The sequence below is a fragment of the Squalius cephalus genome (assembly GCF_949319135.1).
Source record: "Squalius cephalus genome assembly, chromosome: 17".
In the NCBI taxonomy this organism is placed as follows: Eukaryota; Metazoa; Chordata; class Actinopteri; order Cypriniformes; family Leuciscidae; genus Squalius; species Squalius cephalus.
The window spans coordinates 15282993-15306784 of NC_137138.1; the positions used below are offsets into that span (position 1 = coordinate 15282993).

Here is a 23792-nt window from a genome sequence, read left to right on the forward strand (position 1 = left end):
GTTTATTGTCTAGCACACTATGGTGCGCCACAGCAAGCTACAGAAACAGGTCTTATCTCTGTATCGGCAGTTTCTGCGCTCGGCACAGGACAAGCCGGGCTTCTTACCGAGAATACGTGATGAATTCCGTGCCAACTCTGCCATCAAGAAGACTGACGTCATGCACATAGAATATCTTTATCGGCGAGGCCAACGCCAACTTGAACTGCTTAAAGATGTAAACACTAAACAGCTTGGATCATTCAGCAAGTCTAAAGAGGACAGCTGACCACACATATAGCCTATATGTCGGTCATATAATCAGTACTGTATTCAAATATTTGACAAAATGTGACTCGAAAAGAACAAAATAGTTTTTTGGGGGGGAAATCACCTCCCTTATTTAAATGGAATATCCAAATGACTTTCACTTTTCTCAGGCTGGACAAGATTAACCCATCACTGTTTTATTTTTATGGTGTTATTTATGTACATTAATTTGCCGATTAAACCCATATTATTTGGTATTATGTCAGTATTCTACTTTTTCCATTACTGTCCTCTGACTTCAGTTTCTTATAGTTACTTCTGCATACCACATTTTGTAGACGTCGAAGTGTCTACTGGATGTTAGAGTCAATGTTTAAGGTTATATCTGATCCTTAAATGATTCAACACAAATACGTTTATTTTGTCTTTTGCTTATTGGTCACATTGCTAAATGCTGTTATAAATCCTCTGTCCTGTTGGTAGTAGATGTGTGTTACCAGTTATATTAATGTCTTTGGGTTCACATTATAAACGTAGAAAATGAACACAAAATAAGATATTTTGAAGAATATGGGTGACCAAACAATTGATGGACCCCATTGACTTCCATAGTATGGAAAAAAATACCATGCAAGTCAATGGTGTCCATCAACTGTTTTCATTTCCGACATTCTTCAGCAAAAGAAAGATATTCATACAGGTTTGAAACAACATAAGGGTGAGTAAATGATGACAGAATATTTTATTTTGGGGTGAACAATCCCTTTAAGTGGTTGCATGTTACATTCATAAAAAAAAATATTTATGGTTTTGGTCTGAATCTATAGTAAAAGAGATACATTCACTCAAAAGATTTACTTGTCTATATATATTTTTCTTCTAATTAAGAATTATAATTTAATTCTAAAGAAGATTTTGGGTAGAATGGCTGCCAGTCACAGTTCTCTTTCATCGTATGGAAAGAATTGCTTTGAAAGTGAATGGATACTGAGGCTGTCGGCCCCTAACATTCCTCCATGTGTTTTCTCCAAGGCTTGAAGCACATGAGGATGGGTAAATGAAGACAGAATATCAACTTTCAGAGGATAAGTGGGTCTGAAAGATTGAGGAATCTCTTTAAACAATGAACAGCACATACTTGTTCTTTTATGACACAAGATTTTTTTCCTTTTCTTTTCCTCGTCTATCGAAGGCTAAAGAGGTTCAGGTTAAAATTACTAATGACATTTATCCATGTAATGAGTTCCTGAGACAGCTTTAATTTGGATTGTAATGAGTGCACATTTTGTAAAGTCGGACAGGGTAATTGGAACATTTATTTTATTCATGCAAATTTTGCATGAATCTAGGAAGATATTCATGTCTGTTTTAATTTTGAAATATAGTAACTGACTTTAACTTTTAAACAATAAAATATGCTTTCTCATTCTGAATTCTGATGTTAAAACATTTCGGATTATAATATGATTTCATATATTAAATATAAATAATATATATAAAATATATATAAATAATTTAAATAATTATTTATTTATTTATAATAGTTATGTTTTTGCTGCTGTTTAGATTGTTTGAAATTATGTTTGTCATTAAAAAACTGATGTAATGACTTGCCCGTCCATAAGTGGGCGCAAGTGCGAAAATAAATCTGATTTCATTGGAGGAAGAAGAACACGCTGTGGTGTAAACAGGAAGATCATGTAAGTTGTGTCCTTACAGTCTATGGTTGTGTCACAAAAGCAAGGAACAGAATTTTAGCTGTAGTTCATAGACATATTGAACTTCTCAACAACAACAAAAGTATGGCGGAGTCAAACGGGATGACAGATGCTCAGTTGATTCAGCAGGTTGGTGTGTCAAACGTCAATTCTGTCACATGCAGCTTTTCTGCCAAATATGAATAAAAAAATGAAGACTACAGAGATCCACCACCATGTTTTACTATGGTCTTAACTCATTTGCATTCTAACCAGCATGATTGTGATTGTGTTCGGGTTGCAGCTGGCTCTGCTGGGCTGGCTGAAGACCGACAGTGCACAGTGTAAAGATCTGCTCACTGCTGTCACTGGGGTGCAGGTTTGCCGTGAGCTTCTGGACAGACTCTCTGGGCAGAGCCAGATAGATGCATACAGGGTAAGATTTTGCTTTTTCTTTGGCGTCTTTACAAAAAAACTACTGCGTTTGTACTACATAGGCCTAGGGCAATTGTAACACCACATTTCTTCAGTCACAAACAAGCCAGAATGATGACACTTTTTTCTCTGCATGAGAACAAGTATTGATATATAGGCCTATATTTTTTAAATGCTCAATGTTTTTCTTCTGCTATCTAAAGTGTCGATGCCTTTAGTTTGTTGGTTAAAGGTAGGGTAGGCAATTTTTCGGAGAGGCAAGCAATGTTTGAAAGCATATGTGACCCTGGACCACAAAACCTGTCTTAAGTCGCACGGGTATATTTGTGGCAATAGCCAACAAAAAACATTATATGGGTCAAAATTATCGATTTTTCTTTTATGCCAAAAATCATTAGGATATTAAGTAAATATCATGATCCATGAAGATATTTTGTACATTTCCTACCTTAAAGGGGTCATGAACTGGATTGTTTTATTATTTTATAATGTTGCCTGGGGTGCCCTTATAATGTTAGTATGATTTTTACATCAAAAATTGTCATAATTTATAAATAAAAGCCATTTTTCCAAGCCTGATTTCAGCTTCAGATTTGAACGCTCCGTTTTAAGGGGCGTGTCTGCTGTGAGACTGCAGTCCAAACGCCCACTGCTGTGATTGGCTGACATGCTTGCATATGAAATAGCTAGTATTACATGAACTCTCTCGAAAACTTTTACTACGTTTTTACTATTACAGCTATCGAGATTAACAAATCGTGAAAAGTATCGTTTAAAGCATTATATTTAAATCTATTCCATCACATGAAATGTTGCAGCATGATGAGCACTGACTGAGCAGATGACAGACAGTCTGTTGATCGCGTGAATAAAGATCTTATCATTGCAACGCAATTTTTGCACTCTCACAAATGCTTACACAAAATGACAATGCAAACACGATGTGAATACACAGTAAAAGCTTCGTTGTGTAGTGTAACAGTGTCTTTATTTCATCACGAGTTTGGTGAGTGTCCAGATAAGCTCTCGCGGCTCGCGCTGTGCTGTTTTATTGACAGCTTGGGCGAAAGGGATCGTTCTTTGATCGCTTTCTGCATATAATTTAATAACAGTTTAAAAAAGATTATTTTCATAATACTACGAGAAATTATGTGAAGTTGATCGTTTAGTCACTGATGCATAAACAGTATTGAACGATTTTAAGAGAAAGATATCTGAACTTGAATAATTACACATCAGAAATCACTGATCGCAGATCAGGCATTAGAATACACATGGTTACTTGCATGTTGCTGGCAGATCCGTGTCGGGAAGTTGTGATTGACTGATTTAATAAAGTTTAACCATGCTGGAATCCGAAGGAAGCTTATGCAGACTGTCTTCTTCCACAAACAGGCACGCACAATATTTAGTCAACAGCATGTTTATTGCTTGTAAGTAGCTCGATCCGGTAGCAATTATCATGTCGTCCTATGTTATTTAGCATGTTTGGGCGAATCGGTGGGCGGGGCTAAACAGGCCGTGTTGAAGTAGGCGTTTATCTTCTTTTGTGGAGGCGGTGTTTTATCCTCTTTGACGTCATTGTTCCCCACTTTGAAAAACGAGTCGTTTGCTGAGCCTGATGTCTATAAAAGCTTTTATTGGACTAACAAGGTAGTTTTCAGTTCTGAAACTTACAGGATATTATTATAGTATGATGATCTCTTATATGTCAAAAGCTCAAGGAAATTTTGATTTCTCAGTTCATCACCCCTTTAAATATATCAAAAATGTTTTTTTGTGAGTGGATGCAGTAAAATCGCCAACAGAAATGGACAACTTTAAATGCGATTTTCTCAATATTTCGGTTTTTTTTGCACCCTCAGATTCCAGATTTTCAAATAATTGTATCTCGGAGATACAATATTGTCCCATCCTAACAAACCATACATCAATGGAAAGCTTATTTATTCGTATAAATCTTCATTTTAAAAAATTTACCCATAAGACTGGTTTTGTGGTCCAGGGTCGCATACGATCCCACCCTCCCTTCAGAGCATCTCCAAAGCCATGGCTGAACACATGAACGCACACAACAGAGTCTGCAAAGCCTAATATATATATATATATATATATATATATATATATATATATATATATATATATATATATATATATATATATATATATATATATATACATACATACATACATACATACATACATACATACATACATACACAGACCCTTTCCAAAAAATTAGAATATCATGGAAATGTTTATTTATTTCCATAATTCCATTCAAAATGTTAAACTTCCATAGATTATAGATTCAGGGTCCACAACTTAAACGATTTCAAGTATTTAGTTGTTTATTTGTACATAATTTGGGCTTCCAAGTCATAAAACCCACGAAAACAGGATTTCAAAAAATTAGAATATTACATGAAATCACACAGTAATTACACAGTGATACCATGGACATTGAACCAGGTTTTGGTTATTTTGGCAGTGTGGGCAGGTGCAAATCCTGCTGGAAAATGAAGTCAGCATGAAGTGCTCTGGAAATGTCCTGGTAGATGGCTGCGTTGACTCTGGATTTAATAAAGCACAGTGGACCAAAGTCCTCTTTTCTGATGAGAGCAAATTTTGCATCTCATTTGGAAACCAAGGTCCCAGAGTCTGGAGGAAGAATGGAGAGGCACACAATCCAAGATGCTGGAAGTCCAGTGTGAAGTTTCCACAGTCTGTGTTGGTTTGGGGAGCCATGTCATCGGCTGGTGTTGGTCCACTGTGCTGTCCACTCAACGCAGCCGTCTACCAGGACATTTCCAGAGCACTTCATGCTTCCTTCAGCAGACAAGCTTTATGGAGATGCTGACTTCATTTTCCAGCAGGATTTGCACCTGCCCACACTGCCAAAATAACCAAAGCCTGGTTCAATGACCATGGTATCACTGTGTAATTACTGTGTGATTTCATGTAATATTAAAAATTTTTTGAAATCCTGTTTTCGTGGGTTTTATGAGCTGGAAGCCCAAATTATGTACAAATAAACAACTAAATACTTGAAATCGTTTAAGCTGTGGGCCCTGAATCTATAATCTATGGAAGTTTAACGTTTTGACTGGAATTATGGAAATAAATAAACTTTTCCATGATATTCAAATTTTTTGGAAAGGGTCTGTATATATATATATATATATATGTTGCACAATTATGAAATTGGTAATGAAATTATTCAAACTAATATAAATCGTTAATGATTAAATAATTTACAAATACCTATATATGTATTTTCTTTATGATTTTAGGCCTAGGCACTTCACAGTTGTACTGTAAATTGTGTTGCTTTGTACTGTATACCTAATGAATACTAACACGGTCCAACCAATCTAATCCATGAAAGTCTAACATTAATTTATAATAAATTCATAACAGAATGTATTACAGAACACATTCATTATAAAGCAGATAAACGTTTGTGACGTGATGTTCTCCTTCCTCAGAGGGAATGCATCCAGAGTATTGCTGACTTTGTGAAGAAGAATCCCAGGGCTTCGCAGCGCGAGCTCAATGCTGAGGTTGAGAAGAACGTGCTGGTGTTTGCCTCTAGAGTGCAGACCCTATAGATATACGTGTCAATGCCTTCATTGTTCTTTACTGACCGAAATATCTCTCCCCCTTTTGTCTTTCTCCCTCTATCTCTGTATTCTAACAAATCTATCTAGCTGACTTTATCTAAACTCTCATATGTTGAGTATGCTTGTTTTTCATAATCTTGAATAATTATTTATGAGGGCAACCTGTCAGCTTGTATCGTTTTTTTTAATGATGTATAATGCTGATTTTTATTTCTTTTGATTTCATATTTACTGTGATATTCACTATACAGAATGTCACTTATTACCTAAAACTTGAGTTTTTATATTTAAAAGATGAGATTTTAAGCTTCTAGTTCAAATCTGAAATAAAGTGTTCATATCTGATCATGTATTGTGTGTCATTAAAGTGCATAATACATATATAATCAAACAAATGACTTATTCATTTACAGGCAGCAGTGTGAAGGCCAGTTTTGAGAGCACTGATTTTAACACATCGACGACAAAGAAAGACAAAGAGAACTGTCAGGTGGATGAAGCGAAAAGAGAGAGGAAAAATAAGAGGACAGAGACTCCATAATGAGCTATCACTATATTCATCACACAGCACCTGTGATGAATTACATTATGCAGATCACACTTCTCAGATCTCTTGATGACTTTAAAGACAGTGTAGCACTCGGAGCCCAAACCGATGATTATCGCTGCTGCTTTTGGAGTAATACAAACGCGAGACGTGGCTTTTGCTGTCTTTTCGGTTATGCGACAAAACACTTGTCTTCCAATAAGGACAAAGTTTATGAATAAAATACCACACTCTCTTTTGATATAGCGCTTGTCTGTCTCCACTGCACCTGGGCACTTACAAGCAATGACCAGTACTCTAATGATGGGGGAATACAGTCTTGTGAGCTGGCAACCAAGATGAAAGGCAAGGGTGGGCTGGTCAGAGAGAACAAAGCAATGTCGTCTCAGCCATCTAAGCAAATCTCACAATAGAAACTGAGTACCGCGGCTATATTTCTGTCTGTCGACATCAAACAAAGCAATATTTTAATGTCAGTAACGCAACAAGCATATGGTGGTCTGACAGCTTTTAAATTGTACTTGGATGTCCTTGACGTTGCATTTTCAGAGAGATTGTAATGGCGTAGGGGTGATTTGTGAGCGTTTAGGTATTTATCATAACATCAGTCCTTAAAAACAAATTACCATGGTAAGCATAATTTGCATCAACATTCCAATACTACTGTTGTTTCCTAGTTTTTTTAATGGCATTTATGTTATCAAAATATTATTTTAGTAAATTTACTGACGTATGGCCTTACATGAATGTAAGGGAATAACAGATAAAATGCAAAGTGATAAGTCAAGGTGATAAAAAAAAAAAAAAAAAAAAAATCCACGTTGTCTACATTTTTATGTCGAAGATTTCAGCAACTGTTGATTGCAATAAGATAATTTTTGGCTTACAATGGAAATAAATGTAAATTAAATCCGCCTTCCAATGTCTATGTTGCTGCCTCTCTGAAGATTATATGATTGAGGGCTCGATACCCAAGTTCTTAGTAGGTGGGATGGGGGAAGATGCCCCGAATGTGAACAATGTGGATTTACTTTTAAATTGTAACACATGTTTAGCATGTGCAGGATGATGATACATCTGCCAATGTGTTGTTATAGGAAATAAATAGAAACATTTGCTAATTTAGTGGTTATAGCACAAAATGTCAAATATCAAAAGAGTGGTAAGATGGCCCCTACCCTACCAGAAAGGTCATCTTACCCCAAGAGTCTAATTTTATATTTTTACTTCAAAATAAAGACTATAACTTTTACTCCACAATTCTAAAAACCTTAATGTGTCCAGTCTGTCCACAAATCTCTCATGAGCAAATAGACACACAAAAACTATGATATTTAATATAATACGATGTCATAGATCACTATAAGATCACTCAAAACTCTTTCTGACTAAATCTCACAAATGTTGATATTCAGATGAAATGAATTAAAAATAGTGAAGCCATTCATCAAAAGTGCTGAGATGAGTTTTGTTTCATCTATGGTCGGGAGAAAAAGGTCATCTTACCTCTACCTACCCTAAATGTTTGTGCGTCTACATAGACAATAGCGGCCAAAATTGCTATAGGTTTTAATTTTTTTTCTTCTTCTTTTTTTGTGTGTGTGTGTGAATTGACAAATCTTTGAAATGAACAAATCACTCTCGTTTACTTATACTGTACATAGCCTGCTCATAATTTTCGTTCACTAAAGTCTCTTCCATTGACGATCACGTTACACTTTCATGACTGACTATGAACGTTTTTTTTTTATAACTGCTTATAAAGGTTTTTTTTTTTTTTTTCAAGAAATGGAAAAAAGACAACAATAGCAGCCTACATAAATAGTTCTAAATAGTATAGGCTATTCGTTCAGTTGAAATTCTCTGCAGAGTGCTAGTCCTCCTCAGTAGGATACACTCTTTTAGTAGACATTCACGTGAATAAAAGATAAGATTGGATTCTGTCAAGAATCGGTTGAGTGAACGATTTAGTGATTCATAATACACAAAAAGACTATGGCGTAATGCAGAAAAGACCACAGAAGGAATCAGCGAAAAAACCTTTTTAAGATTTAAACGATTCTCAGTGGAATGAATACAACTGATACCTTAGGCTGCTCAGCTCATTACATCTCTCTCTCTCTCTCTCTCTCTCTCTCTCTCTCTCTCTCTCTCTCTCTCTCTCTCTCTTTTTGTCACTACTCCTCGGCTGCATCATTCAATCACGCACTGCCAAGGATTCACACTTGCCACGAATAGACGGCGCCTTTTTAGTTTAACTTAACGTTTGAATTTTATGTTGTGTGGAGAGATGTTTGAAGGACTTTGGTGACAACATCGGTGCTCTTAATCAAAAAATAAATATTAAATCAGGTAGGTAACCTTTAATTTCACCACTTTAAAAGTTTCTTTGCGATAACCAAATTTTTTCTGATCACTAAAATAAGGAAAATGAGACTGACATTTTCCTAATAATTGCAGCCATGTTTGTTGTTGATAATCAGGGATCCAGTCCATTTAAATCGTTTTAGTCTTAATAATGGCCTTTAAAAACCAAATATACAATTAAAACATTTAGAATATGTGTAGAATAAAACATAATGTTGTATTCAGTTGTGTGTGCTTGATAATTTTTTATATAATTTTTAAATAGTCAGGATCTAGTGATCTTGTAAATAGCCTGCACTTGCACTTTAAGGGAATTTCCTTCTAATACCTTTCACTAAAGTGGCAATATATGTTTTTCTTTTTTTCAGCCTGCTTTGAAGGATGATTTCACATGAGGACCACAACATTATTACTGACTGGTGTGGCACCAACTATACCTGGATAGCGAGATGGGGAAAGATAACAATCTTGCGCTTGCCTGCCTACTGTTACCTGCTAACCCAAAAGGTGTATCTTGAGGTCTTATTTCCTGAATCATGTGTCATTTTACCTGATAACCCTGCTTTTTACGATGGTCTCTGTCTCAGTGCCACTGGAGAAAGTGATGCGGTTATGAATCCAGCAGAATGTTAATGGACATGAAGAACTTTGTCCAGTACACACTCGTCCTTCATTTTTGAACTGTATCTGCAAACATATGGTTTTCATGTGACTCTACACCTCTTCTAAAGCCCATTGTGGTGACGTTTATGTGTGCGTTTTGAAAGTGAGTGTGTTCTTGTGTCTGTGTGCATGTTTGCCTGTTCTTGTCATTTCCTGCTGATGATCAAGTCATGCCACGTGGAAGAGATGTCAGCAACAGCTGTTGCCTCCCACTGCACCTGAATGAAGACAATGCCCGTTTTGGCTTGTTGGCAGCCCTCATCCTCCTCTACCTGCTGTTTGGGGCGGTGGTGTTCTCCGCTCTCGAGCATCCCTCTGAGCTGCAGGCTCACAAGCGCTGGGATGAACAGTTGGCCAACTTCACAGAGCAAAACAGCATAAACCTGAAATCACTGCAGGTCCTGCTAAGGCAATATGAGGAGGCCTTTGTGGTTGGGATCCGCGTGGACAAACTTAGGCCCCGCTGGGATTTCTCAGGGGCCTTCTACTTTGTTGGTACAGTAATCTCCACTATTGGTGAGTTACTTTTTAATTAGTTCATGCATTCCCTGGTAATTGAACCCATAGTCAAGGCATTGTTAGCACCATGCTCTACTGTTTGAGCTACAGGCATGGTTATAATTGTTAACTAAAATCAATTAAAGTATTAAAAACCTAAACTTATTATGTTTCAACTAGTTGCCAAGGCAACATTTAATTTTTTTGTTTAAAGTTGAAGTACTAAACTAACTAAAACTAAATAAACAAAAAATAAAACTTAATATACTGTACGGTAGACATATTTAAACAAAAACTTTATTTTAAAATTAAAGTTAAAAACAATAAAATCTAATTCAAAAATTTAAGTTTAAAACAATAAAATCTAATTCAAAATATTAACAAAAATTATAATAATGAATCAATGGAACTAAAATAAGTCTGGCTTCTAGAATACAAAAATGTATATTATAAATATTTCCACTGACCAAATCAACTTTGTTCACTTATTTAATAAGAATTTATATATATATATATATATATATATATATATATATATATATATATTTATATTTATATATTTATATATAGGCTATATATATATATATATATATATATATATATATTTTTTTTTTTTTTTTTTTTTTTACCATGGTTATCATTGAAGGACTAATAAAAAAAGCAAATTCTGTCATCACTTGCCCTCGTAGCTCTGAGCCCATGCCATATTGCCTTTTTTCCGTGGCCCAAAAACAGAATTTTCTACAAAACATCCAAGCTGCTCCTTTACATAAAACAAAAGTAAAAAAGCAATGCACAACTACATTTGCATTTCTAACTTGAAATTCCCCTTTGCCATAACTGAAATCTTTCAAACTTCCTGGTCTTGCCCTGCCTGGTTTGACGTGATTTATGTCAAATGTTATTGGCTGTTGTTGTTCTCATGACCACTTGAAAGTACTTCAATTGAATGTCCACAACACTTGAAATATAGTGCCATATGGTGGATTTTTTTGGTCAGTTTTGAAGCTTAACAGCCTCTAGTCTCTACTTTCACTGTATTAAAAAGCAAACAAATGTTTACAGAATACAAAAAACCACAGCGGATTGGAGTGACACAAGGAGGACTAAACTATGAAACTTTGTGTGTGTGTGTGTGTGTGTGCGTTATTTTTTTTCTCCTAATAAATGTATTAAAAATACATAATCAAAATACTTCCTGTTTCCTATTTCCCTCCAGGCTTTGGCATGACCACTCCCGTCACGGTTGCAGGTAAGATCTTTTTGATATTCTATGGACTCCTTGGCTGTGCAGGAACAATCCTCTTCTTCAACCTGTTCCTGGAGCGCATCATCACGATGTTGGCCTACATCATGCGCTGGTGTCACGAGCGGCAACTGCGGCGCTCCGGCGTGGGAGGAGAGGAGGCCAGGAGCGAGGATGACAGTCTGGAGGGCTGGAAACCATCGGTCTACTACGTAATGCTCATTCTGGGCATCGCAGCCCTGCTGGTTGCATGCTGCGCGTCTGCCTTGTACTCTGCCATGGAGGACTGGGACTACTTTGAGTCCTTCTACTTCTGCTTTGTGGCCTTCAGCACCATTGGCTTCGGGGATGTAGTGAGCAGCCAACGGGAAAGTTATAAAGCTCAGGAGGCCTACCGTCTCGGCAACTGCCTCTTCATCCTCATGGGTGTGTGTTGCATTTATTCCCTGTTCAATGTCATTTCCATCATCATCAAGCAGACGCTCAACTGGATCCTCGGCAAACTGGACTGCAACAGGCCTCAGTGTCCCTGCCGTTGCCGTCCGTACAGGCGTCGAGGTCGGGCCTGCTGTTGCTGCTGCTTCCCGCGCATTGCCAACCAACGGCACAACCACCACCCTCCGCCGGGAAATTCCCGGCAGAGGGCTCAAAAACGCAATGCCGTGCACCCTGCCCCGGCCAACGAAGCGTCGGGAAAGCGTTTCACTAATGCATCAGTGGAAACAGTTTGTGATAGTGAGACTGACGCTGGCTTAGGACCAGATGGAGGTTATCTGACAGGGCGCAGACTGTCTGGAGAAATGATCTCAGTCAATGACTTTATGACCAACAAGGTTTCTTTGGCAATTTTACAGAAGCAACTCTCAGAGACCGCTCACGGTAACCCAAGACAGAGCCACGTTCGCCAGAACGGCTTCTCTGGTGGAGTGGGCGCCTTTGCTATCATGAATAACCGCCTTCAGGAGACAAGTGTCGACAGGTAGCTCGGTTAGACAAAGATGACGTTGGATATTGCTCATCAATTGCATATAAAGATATACAGGATTTAATCATGACTTTCAGTTCAGGGTTGTGTACCATTTAGAACTGAATTAAGACTGGCTTTAAAATTCTAAATTGTAATTCAAATATATACGTATAATTAAAATGATTAGAAATTCAACAAATTTATAATGCTAATTTATATTCATGACAATTTTTTTAACTACAAAAGCATAGTTTAGGTTTCTTAAAGGGTTAGCACTTCCAAAAATGGAAATTATATTATTTACTCATCCTAGTCGTTTCAACCACTAAAGCCCCTTTCACACAGAGATTCCGGAAAATACACGGATAAAGTGACCCGGGATTTGACCCGGGTTCGTTTGATTTTGGTTCATTCTCGCTGCCAGTGATTTTCCGGAATCAGAGAGTGCGTTCACACACAACCTGTAAAAATCCCGTAAAGACACGTGACATCGATGTGACTTGTAATGTCTAAGCAGCATCTTAAGTTTGCTTATGAGCTGCGATTTCTCTCTCGAGAAACCACGCTTGTGCATTTTTTTCTCTGATTCCATCATAAACTTGAGCATTACGTACCGTTTCACAGCTGGCGAACGATCCCGGCTTCAGCGGCATCACTACGACACGGCATTATTACAGCTTTTGTTCACACAGGGCGCGTTCCGGGACTGAACACGGCAATGTTACTAGGTCCCCAACCCGGCATCAATCCCGGGTCGTGTTTGCGTTCACACAGAAGGCACTCTGGCAATTTGCCGGCAATTTCCCGGGTTCAAAGCGCTGTGTGAAAGGGGCTTAAGACTATCGTTTATCTTCGAAACACGAGGCAAAACCAGCAATGCAAGTTTGAGAGGTGGCGCCCCGACAAATCTCGCGAGAATCATGACTTACTTTACGGCGCGACGTCACATACATCAACAACACATGAAGCAGCCTCTATGGAAGACACTAGCACGCATTTCAGACGTGAATCATGGCAGAGTCGACGAAGAAAGCGTGGTCGGAAGAGTGCAGAGACGGCTCTGTGCGAGTGGTATTTACGACAGTAACGTTAAAGAGTCGCTGTTTGAGAAAAACGGAAACTGCATAGTGTGCCTTTAAGACAAACACTGACTAGATAGACAGAAAGATAGACACAGACAGACAGACAGGCGGACAGACAGATAAACAGATAGATAGATGGATAGATAGATGTTTGAAATGCCAGCTATAGAAATTGTAATCTAAATAGTATTACATTTATATAACATATTTAGTAAACCATTGAGGACTATTGAGGAAATATTGAAAAAGCCTTAATTTCCCCAAATTAATTTGCTGTGTTGAATTTCTTTGAATTGCAATTCCAAACCAAATTCCAGTTCAACTTCCTATGGAATTTTGGATAATTCAATTATAATTCACACTCACTGACTAAAGGACAGGCAATTTTTCAGTTCTGAATTATTCCCAACCCTGATCTCGTAGCCTACTGTTCGCTGGGAATTCATTTATCAGAGGTTTAAGCATTTATTGCATGCAATTAAAGATGTAAATTGTACATTTAGCCTATTATTGTAATATACAGTACAGAGACAATTACTTCAAATTAAAATAGCCAATTACCTCTGTAGATCACAAGGACGGCGAATGTAAGCATTCATGAATGGCTTGGTTCTTAAGGAGACGGCTTTCAATTTAAAAAAAAAAAATCATTATACACAAATGTGATTTTAATGGTTAACATCGCTTCTCAGAGTCACTTTGATGCTGAAGTGATTGGCCGGTGTGGTGAGCAATCACACTGTGCTTCTGGAGAGATACTTTAACGGCTCTTCGCGAAAACAGACTGATTTTCAAGAGCCAGGCAGATGAAGCCACGGCACTTACAGAGAGACAGTCCCCGGAGGAAGAAATACAAGTGTCAAATCAAAGAGAGATGGTCAGTATTATTCATTGTTTGATCGTTTCTATCACGACGCCGTGTCCTAAGAAACAATACAATTATGTGCAAATAGACTTTTAGCAAAATGGATATAATGCGAAAGTATCATCCGTCTTTTAAAAGACAGAGTCATCTCAATTATTTTTTTTGTTGTAGATAGACTGTATAGATTCTGTAGATATTGTATATTGTAAAGGCAATTTTTACTGCTTTGTTGAATATTTATTTTGGTATCATCATTTGTGTTTCAAAAGAAATAACTACTCAGACTTTTTACATCTGTGTTACAGCAGAGTCTTGTCATTCATAGAGGTTTATTTATTAAAAAATAGCCTATCTGTTTCTGAGTGACAGACAGCAATGCTGTGTTGGTATGGCAAGCCGTTTTGACTTTTATTCTTTCTCAGGATATGAATTCTTGATATCAAAAATTCAGTTTTCAGTAGTTAAAATGCTAATTCTTAATCAGAAATTGGATTATTAGTAACAATGTCAATTTTTGATATCAGGAATTACATTTCAACTAGTAAAACACTATAATTCTTGATATCTGTAATTGTATTTTCACTATAGTTAAATGTCACCATATGGCTGCCATTCAAATTCAATTGTTGATATCAAAAATTGATTTCTTACTAAGTTGAAATTCCAATTTCACATATCAGGAATACAATTCTTAATAGTAAAAATCTTAATTTTTGATATCAATAATTATGTGGTTACTAGTGTGAATATAAATTCCTAATATCAAGAACTCAGTTTTCACTAGTTTATTTTATTATGTATTTCAACATGTTGTTACATTTGTTATTTCTGATATCTGAAAATATATTTCTGATATCAATAATCAGGAGAGTAATTTCAGATAGCCTATCTAAAATCACTTTCTTACAAGTAACAATCACATTCATGATATCAGAAATTAACATTGTCACTAGTGACAATCAAATTATTGATTTAAATTTTTTTTTTTTTTTACTCGTAGCAATTCCTATGGTGACATTTAACTTGTGAAAATACAATTGCAGATATCAGTTGATGACGTCATTGTTGATATCATGAATGAACATTTTTACTAGTGGAAATGTAATTCCTGATATCAAAAATATCCATTGTTACTAGTAGAAATCTAATCCCTGATATCAAGAATTAGCATTTTAACTACTGAAAACTGAATTGTTGATATCAAGAATTCATATCCTGGTAATGAATAAAAGTCAAAACGGCTTGCCATACTGAGTTTGCTGTCTCACAGTCCGAGTGTGTTAAATGAGGAGCGAGTCTCTACTGCCCCCCTGAGGATGACAGTGGTACATACGGTGGTGGACCAGTAGTGCACAACACAATGAAATTTAAAAAGCAAACATAAGTTCACAACACAACGAAATTAAGCCACAACACAGCGAAATTAATCCACAACACAACGGAAAATGTACAACACAACAAAATAAAGCCGCAACACAACGGAAATGCTCCCGACCACTAGAGGGCTCTCGGAGCGCGATAAAGTTAGTTTTCCTTGCCATTGTTCTACAGAGTCGGCAGTCTTACTATATCAATACCAGAGAATGTAGACGGGCTCTGATCAATACCATGATTAGTTTTAACAGTATGTAGGCTAACCATTGTATATCGACATAAAATATACCTACTTCAAAATCACCTACATGAATTACAGCTTTGACGCGCTACCACAGCGCATGATCCCTAAGGGAACGTCTGGCAATTCCACCAATAAGTGAGTAAAACGTATAATTTAATATAATAAAATTTGATAAATAAAAATAAAAAAACATTTGGTGAATTGCAGAATTACAGGAAGGTATTGGCACAATTTCACCTGTAATAAATCAGTCTGCTAGGAACCTACCAAGAGCTTTGGGACATGGAAAAAAAACTTTTTGGTGAATTACAGTAGGCCTAATGTTTTTATATATATAAAAAAAAATTGCGTATTGTGTGCATACAGGGAGCTATTGGCACAATTTCACCTGTTTGTAAGTCAGCCTGGTTAATAGGAACTGCAACCTTTGAAACATGATGAAAGAAAAAAAACTTTTATTATATTACAGAAATTTCCCAAAACATTTTGTTTACTGTAAATACATGAAGGGTGGTATTGAAAAAAAAAAATCAGCTGTAAGTCAGTCTACTACCAATACAATCAAGCTTTGGATTTGGAACATGTCTTTTTTTGAATGTTTTATTAATGAATGAAATTATACGTTTTAACAACTTGAAGGAATTGGCGGACCTTCCCTTAGGGCGTCAAAGCATTCTAGAGAACAAATATGCAGTTATAATGCACGTAGGTGATTTTGAAATAATAAATGTCGATATACAATGGTTGTATACATACTGTTAAAACTAATCGTGGTGTTCATATATTTTTTAGACTGCTGACTCTATAGAACAGTGGCATGGAAAACGAACTTTGTCGCGCTCCGAGAGCCTTCTAGTGGTCGGTAGCATTTCCGTTGTGTTGCGACTTTATTTCGTTGTGTTGTAACTTACATTTTCCGTTGTGTTGTGGCTCATTTCCGTTGTGTTGTACATTTTCCGTTGTGTTGTGACTCATTTCCGTTGTATTGTGGATTAATATCGTTGTGTTGTGAACTTATGTTTGCTTTTTAAATTTCGTTGTGTTGTGCACTACTGGGTAAAAAAAGTTCAGTGGGGTTTTGTTTTACATACAGTAGAACCCTAGGGTTTTTAACTCAATTTTAAAGAACACTTTATGCCAAGTAATATATGGAGAAATGTCTTAACCTGTTAAACATGAAAGTATTATGCAATCTTTTTTTTTTTCTAGTGATAAAATATGTTGACAAGCTTTTTAGTTCATAAAATGTTATTAAGATTAAAAATGAATGAATTAAAACTATATCCGTAAAATGATCCCATGATGGGAACCCCTAAAAGGTTTTATATATGAAGTGCCTGACCAAACCCTTTAAGTTTCTAAATAGAACCTTTTCTTCTAAGACTGCTACTGATTATTGTAACTCCTGTGCTGAAATCTGAGATCAACCACACACACACAAAATGTATGACTAATTACCATAAAGCCATCTGGTTATGTAGCAGGACAGACATTAATAAACAGAAATACCATGAATGACTTGATCTGTTTATTATCTTTTTTTTTTTTCAACCTTTATGCTAGCACAAATATTGCACGATATCTGTAAAATGTGCACAAAAATTATTACACAACATGATACAGCACTGCATCAGTTCATTTGCTAGTCATTAGGAAAATCTCAGTAATATTAACACGTTGGCATAATTTCAAAGAGGTCAGTAAGGCAACACAGTACAGATCATGCAAACAGAGTAGAGAGATTTACAGGAAACAACTGTTCAAAAACAGAAAAACTTGCACTCTGTGACCATATTATGGGCCTGTATATAATCCAAAATGTAAAAGTGCTTGTTTGAATTTTATTTGATAGAATTTGTTTCTTAAAATCTCATCATTTCACGTTTGCCTCATTTGAAATCTTAAAGGAGTAGTTTACACAAAAATGAAAATATTGCCATTATTTACTCAAGATCATGTTACTTTTATCAAAAAAACAACAACACTTTGTTACCACATGCTGTCAGGCTTCTAAAAGGAGTAAGCACTAAAGGCAAGTAAATCATTTTTGGGTGAATTATTTCTTTAATACATCACTGATACACTTGTTGCTAATTTAATGTTCCTCAGAGTCCAGAGAATAATCTACTATTAAGTTCTGACTTTGTATATCGGTTTAAAAAATGACCTGTTATAATGCAAAGACTGAAGAGAATCTTAAAAGTTTGTCATCATGCTTAAACACATTACCTGAGTATTGTTGATTGTAAGACTCATTGAATACATTTGGTAAGGAAAATACTGAACATATCACAATCTAAAGAGTCAAAGTTATATACAGTCATTATTGTCCTGCATTGTGGCACAGCATTGCTTTTTGTAAGTTTCGTCATTCAAGAAACATACAAAAAGTAGGAAGTAAAATTTGTGTTGCTGTCCAAAAAGAAGATCATTTCCATTTTTCACGAGTTTAAAAGACAGAAAACTGATCACCTCAATCTAGCACATCCATTAAGCATTTATAAAACACGGACTCTAATTGGCATCTGTGTGACGGAATTCCTGAAAAGATACAGAATTCAGATCAAAAATGCTTAGATATTAACTTTAGCAAACAGGAATGACAAATACATTAGTCATTTTAACATGTTATTGTAACATAGAAAATAGATTTCCACAGAAGCTTACCTGGGCTAATCTTGATCGTCGTGCCTCTTTCTGCTGATAGTAGGCAGAAATTATACAGTTCCGCCTGCAAATGTCCAAAAAATATGTTATTTCAAAGTTCAGCCCTCTGTTCTTTTGTCAGTCATCCCACCTACATATCATTTGAGCTCTACTTGTGGAGTTGATAGGTGCTCTGGTGCCTGTACTGAGTAGACACTTGAATCTGAGAACAGCTGCTGTGTACATGGACATTGCTCTGCAGCACAAGGGTATATATATGTCATCCTTGCAGCTTTAATCTCATAATTATATTATATAATATAATTATATGTGCAACACCCCCCCCCCCCCCCCCAGTAGTTAAAACTGTAGGAAGAATTAACTTTATTAATTTTGTGAAATGGTTCTCTCATTCACTTGATCCAACACTTTTATATAAATTATTATTATTATTATTAATAAAAACGATTAAAATAAATGATTAAATTATTATATTAAACATACACTCGCTGGCCACTTTATTAAGTACACCTATTCAACTGCACATTAACGCAAATATCGAATCAGCCAGTCACGAAGCAAGTAAATTTATTTAGGCATGTAGACATGGTCGATCTATGGTCGATACGATCTGCTGAAGTTCAAACTAGTCATCAGAATGGGGAAGAAAGATGATTTAAGGGCTGGTCTGAGTATTTCCGAAACTGCTGATCTACTGGGATTTTCATACACAACAATCTCTAGGGTTTACAGAGAATTGTTCGAAAAAGAGAAAATATCCAGTGAGTGGCAGTTCTGTGGGCGAAAACGGGAGATTCGCATCATGGATATGACGTGATGTTTTCACTGAGGAACTGAGGAATGTTTCCAGCAACTTCTTGAAAGGTTTGAGTCAGTCTTGAGGGCAAAAGTGGGTCCAACCGGGTTGTAGCAATTTGTACCGGTGAGTGTAAATCATAATAAATCAATAAATAAATTATAATAATTATTTATTTTTAACAACAACAGTTTAAAAATGGAAGAAAGATTAAAAAGAACGCTAATCGAAAGCTTAGCTTATAGATCTCGTATAGAAACCGTTTAAAAGTTCTTAAAGATGTGCATGTTGCAGTCTGTGAACTTCTCACACATCATTGCTGACTGCAGTTTTGAGCAGCAGTAAAGCATGATATAAAACACACACTCACTTGCTCTGAAGGCCGCCCCCTGGTGGAAGTCCAGGTATCACTGCTGAAGCCAGAACTGTCAGGACGGACAGCAGATCAGGCTCATCACCTCTTGCACTCAGCTCTTCAAATATCTCTGCCAAAGAAATATGCATGACAATGGTTAAATTCCGTAAGCAGACCACTAGAGGACCATTACATGAATCCACTATTTGAAAGGATTTTCATATGTGACATAAATCTTAAAAGCAACATCAAAAGAAGCCAGGTTTACGCGGATGATTTACCAGCTACTTTGGACTCCAGAAAGTCCTCCAGCTCAGCCTCCTGGTGCAGTGCTTCAGGTGACAGCTGGGGGGCGCCAGGGAAGCAGACTAGAATGATGCTGATGTTATCAAGACTCCCCTGTTAGCAAACATACGAAGAGACATCCAAACAAAATAAATGGAAATGTAAGATGTGCAATTAATGTGTCCGCTATGCGATTTCATCGCTAAGCTGAACAGCATTGTTTTCCTCTGATGTGTCTTTAGATAAGGTAGGCAGTAGCATGACGCTCGCCAGTCTTGAGGCTTTTGTTTTAAGGACAACTTCCTCACGTTGACAATTAAGTAGATTGGAATTGGTGACGCTAATGCAGACCTTATCCTTCATTTCTTAGGGATGTTGTCGGTTGTCTATCCCTACATGGCAGAACGCTGGGCAGAATGCTGTAATCTCCTAACACCAAGGCTAAAAGTAGTTTATCCTATTGCAGCTTAGCAGCGGAATACAGCAGCCTCACTTTGAAATGGTAGATGAAAGCGCAGACCTGACAAAGCAGAGATCTGGCTCACTGCAGAGAGAAAGATGCTGACATTTTCAGGTCGGCACACATCCTTTTCAGCAGCCTAAAGGCCATTCTGTATTTCTCTTATGTAATACAACAGCCTGGCTGAAGTCAGCTTGAGATGCCATAGCCAACAGACTCCAGACTTCATATTATAAAATTTACTTCATGTTTACGATCCTAAAATACATTTTGGGTAACTGATTTTGGAAAATATATGTACAGTATATAAATTTAAATATTTAAATATTAAAAATGTCCAAACATTTGAGGAAATATAAGCAACTAAAACTTGTATATTATGTATATAAATAACTTGTATATAAATTATAAATTTGTATAATAAAATATATCTGAAAATATATTTTCAGACACATTTCTGAAAGCGGCTTGTCTCTGAAACTTTGGAGAGCAGTTTGCATGTGGAATTGCATTTTTTGCAATACATCCATGGCAGTTAAACGCTAGAGTTGGTCTATGCATGTAAACTTTTGGTGGTAAATCCAATGTAACAAAACGTGAATAAAGCAGTGAAGCTGCCATTTTCTCGGCCCTAGATCTCCTGCATGAGTGTGAGGAGAAATCAAACTCGAGGTTTGGACCACACAATTGAAATCAGTTAGCCTGGTTAAAACCAGACCATTCTCAGTAGTAACTGAGTTATGGTCTGGCAAAGCTTCTTTAATAACTCATTTCCAAAGGGGCGTCACCAACGGACGTCGCTCAAATGACCTAAAACTCCTAAAACCAATCAGAGCGATCGGCATCGTGTAAAGCCATATGCTGCGTCCCAATTCGCCTAAGTTACACTACGCCATAAAAGTATGTACTCTTTTTGTGAAGAAAATGTATTTACTTTTGAATGTGTAGCAAAAAAGTAGGCAAGCTTTGGGACATACTACTTCGTCGTCTTTATCGTAAACTGTCACGTAAACTGCCCAGTCAATCATCTTGTCACAGTTAAAATTTAATTTCCTACCGTTTCGGAGAGAAATGTAGTAGCACGTTCATCTGCCAGTGGGTCTTTCATGGAGACTGTCCTCATGTGTTTGCAATTTGAATATAATAATGCATTTAAAAGTTGGTGCTTCACCAACGGAGTGGACGTCGCTCAAATGCCTCTGGGCGCAATATGATAGGATAGACTTAAAACCAATCAGAGCGATCGTCATCGTGTAAAGCCCGCCTCAACGTTTCTGATTGGTGCCGCGATTTCGACGGCATGGAAATGGGCTTGAATGAGCTCTTTGCCTGACTACTTGCAGAACAAATCTAAATTTGCCGGAAGTTGTCTGGGTTTTCCCAGGCTAGAAATCAGTGAGAACTGCCTAAAAATCTTCCATTCATACTAACCTTATAGAGGCAGAGGTCGATGACCTGGGAGCAGACCTCTCTCAGGTCTGTGCAGACACGCAGTCGGCTGTGTACGAAGGCACAGAGCTCTTCATTACTGACAGTGTCCCACACACCATCGCAGGCCAGAACCAGAAACTCATCTGCTGGCGAGCGCTCCACAGCCGACACTTCCGGCTCGGGTGAGACCATCTGTTCTGTGACCGGCCTCCACTCGGCTGTCTTGTAACTGAAGTCGCCCAATGCCCGAGAGACTGCCAGCGAGCCATTCACGCGCTGCAAAGTCACAGATCCTCCAGCGCTCTCTATCCTCTCCCTCTCACCAGGGCTGAAGGGCTTGTGGTCCTCTGTGGAGAAGGCAACCCGCCCCGCACGGCACAAGACGGCCCGAGAGTCCCCGCAGTTCACAAAGTAGATGTGGTGCGGGGTGATAGCAGTGGAAACGACAGTGGTCCCTCCACGTTCCCAACCCTCACGGCAGGCCATGGCATGAAGGTGCTTGTCCATGAGAAAAAAGCCCTCCTTGATGCCCTCAGTGACCCTTTCCACATCCGCATCTGCTCGGATCTTGCCTGAAAAGAAAAAGCTCATGTCACTAAACCACATAGACGGATCTAAAGGCTTCATTAGTAAAGATTGCAACAAGCAGCCATTATGTGACTTCTAATTGCTCCTACATTAGGAACATGTTGTCCACTAAAATAAACTTGTCAGATCATGGCTTAATTAAGTAATAATATGTGGCGTTGGATGTACAGTAGGTTTAGAAATTAATCCAATCTGAGGAGATCCTCTCAGATCTATTCTAAAGAGATCAACAATATCACAATATCATGTGATGTGATGATCAAATGGGAATTCTGTTTCTCAACAAAATCCTCCAAGTCTTTACGTTTGCTGTGCTCTCAAATAACTGATGGTGTACTGTCATCAGTATAAGCCAAAGAGACAGCTTTTTCTAGAACAGCTTGTCGCTCACCTGTGCCCAAGATGTGGTCCAGCAGGTTCCGGGAGCAGTATTGGGCCACCGCGCTCCCTGCGTGTCCATCGAACACGGCGAAGAACCCCCAATGGGACAGTTCCCCCCCCAGCTGAGGGAAGCAGTTGTGGAAATCCTCCATGTGGGCCCTCCAACCCTGCATGCTGGCCAGGGCGTAGGTAAGTCCCCAGGAGGCACATCCCTCTTGCATATGCTTGTCCAGAACCGGTCGATCTAAGTAGGGGCTAGGGATGACCCCTTCCTCCTCTCCTGCCTCTTCGCCTTCGGACAGCTCCCCCGCACCTCCCCCTCGCCCCCCTTTAAAAAAGGAGGTGACCCTTTTCTCTGTTTCCTTCACCAGCTGCCTTACAAAAGCAGGCATTTCCACGCTTCCTTTCCTGGATGTCCTCATGGTGTCTTTTTTTTCCGCACTCGTTTGAATCCGTTCACGGCCTCCACCCAGTGCTGTTGCTCGCTGGCTTTGGTTTGGCTGTGTGCAGCCTTTCTGCTCAGGGCCTTCACAGCATTATCTCCCAAGAGGCTGATTCTGCACCTTCAAGCATCCTTGAATGATCCACTGTAGAACGGTTGATTTCTCCTTCTGTCACTCTACCCATTGCTAGACATTCTCACTATGATCTAATCTATCTGTAGGCATAGTTGCTCTACCCAATTTGATCCACTTTTGTTGCCTTCCTCCTCTGTATGTCAGTGATATTCTCTCTCTCTAAGCTTTCTCTCTCTCTGAGCCTGTTATTTTCCTGTCATCACTCTGATTGGCTGAGCTATTTCTGTGTACCAATCATCTCGCAGTGTCCTCCCTCTTGTTGTACACACCAACATGCAATCCTTTTGCACAGTGGCTCTCTTTTTCACATGTTCAGTGCCTCCCTCCCTCCCTCCCTCCGCCTCTCCTCTTGAACTCCCTCTGTTAATCATCTGTGCTGAACATTTGATAATTT

The 23792-nt window shown here is 37.8% G+C and overlaps 2 protein-coding genes across 2 annotated transcripts; one reads left to right on the forward strand and one right to left on the reverse strand.

The window, feature by feature from the left end:
- Nucleotides 1-9622: 9622 nt before the first annotated feature.
- kcnk12l (potassium channel, subfamily K, member 12 like) lies at nucleotides 9623-12308 on the forward strand (the record flags this gene model as incomplete). The annotated part of the gene is made up of 2 exons (XM_079847873.1): nucleotides 9623-10097; nucleotides 11299-12308. Exons 1-2 carry the CDS (start codon nucleotides 9752-9754, stop codon nucleotides 12306-12308), a joined length of 1356 nt encoding a protein of 451 aa, XP_079703999.1. The 5' UTR covers nucleotides 9623-9751.
- A 5511-nt stretch (nucleotides 12309-17819) lies between these two features.
- Nucleotides 17820-23559, reverse strand: ppm1nb (protein phosphatase, Mg2+/Mn2+ dependent, 1Nb (putative)). Its single transcript, XM_079847257.1, has 6 exons — nucleotides 22831-23559; nucleotides 21852-22423; nucleotides 19957-20074; nucleotides 19691-19805; nucleotides 18525-18588; nucleotides 17820-18398 (listed from the first exon to the last, which is right to left on the reverse strand). Exons 1-6 carry the CDS (start codon nucleotides 23240-23242, stop codon nucleotides 18372-18374), a joined length of 1308 nt encoding a protein of 435 aa, XP_079703383.1. The 5' UTR covers nucleotides 23243-23559; the 3' UTR covers nucleotides 17820-18371.
- Nucleotides 23560-23792: the final 233 nt, after the last annotated feature.

Excerpts from the sequence above, each read along its gene's own strand:
- ppm1nb (XM_079847257.1), bottom strand. The coding sequence starts at position 23,242 with ATGAGGACATCCAGGAAAGGAAGCGTGGAAATGCCTGCTTTTGTAAGG. Across the intron at positions 22,424-22,830 it reads GGACCACATCTTGGGCACAG|GCAAGATCCGAGCAGATGCG; the intron begins GTGAGCGACAAG and ends TTTTCTTTTCAG. Across the intron at positions 19,806-19,956 it reads TCTGGAGTCCAAAGTAGCTG|AGATATTTGAAGAGCTGAGT; the intron begins GTAAATCATCCG and ends TTTCTTTGGCAG.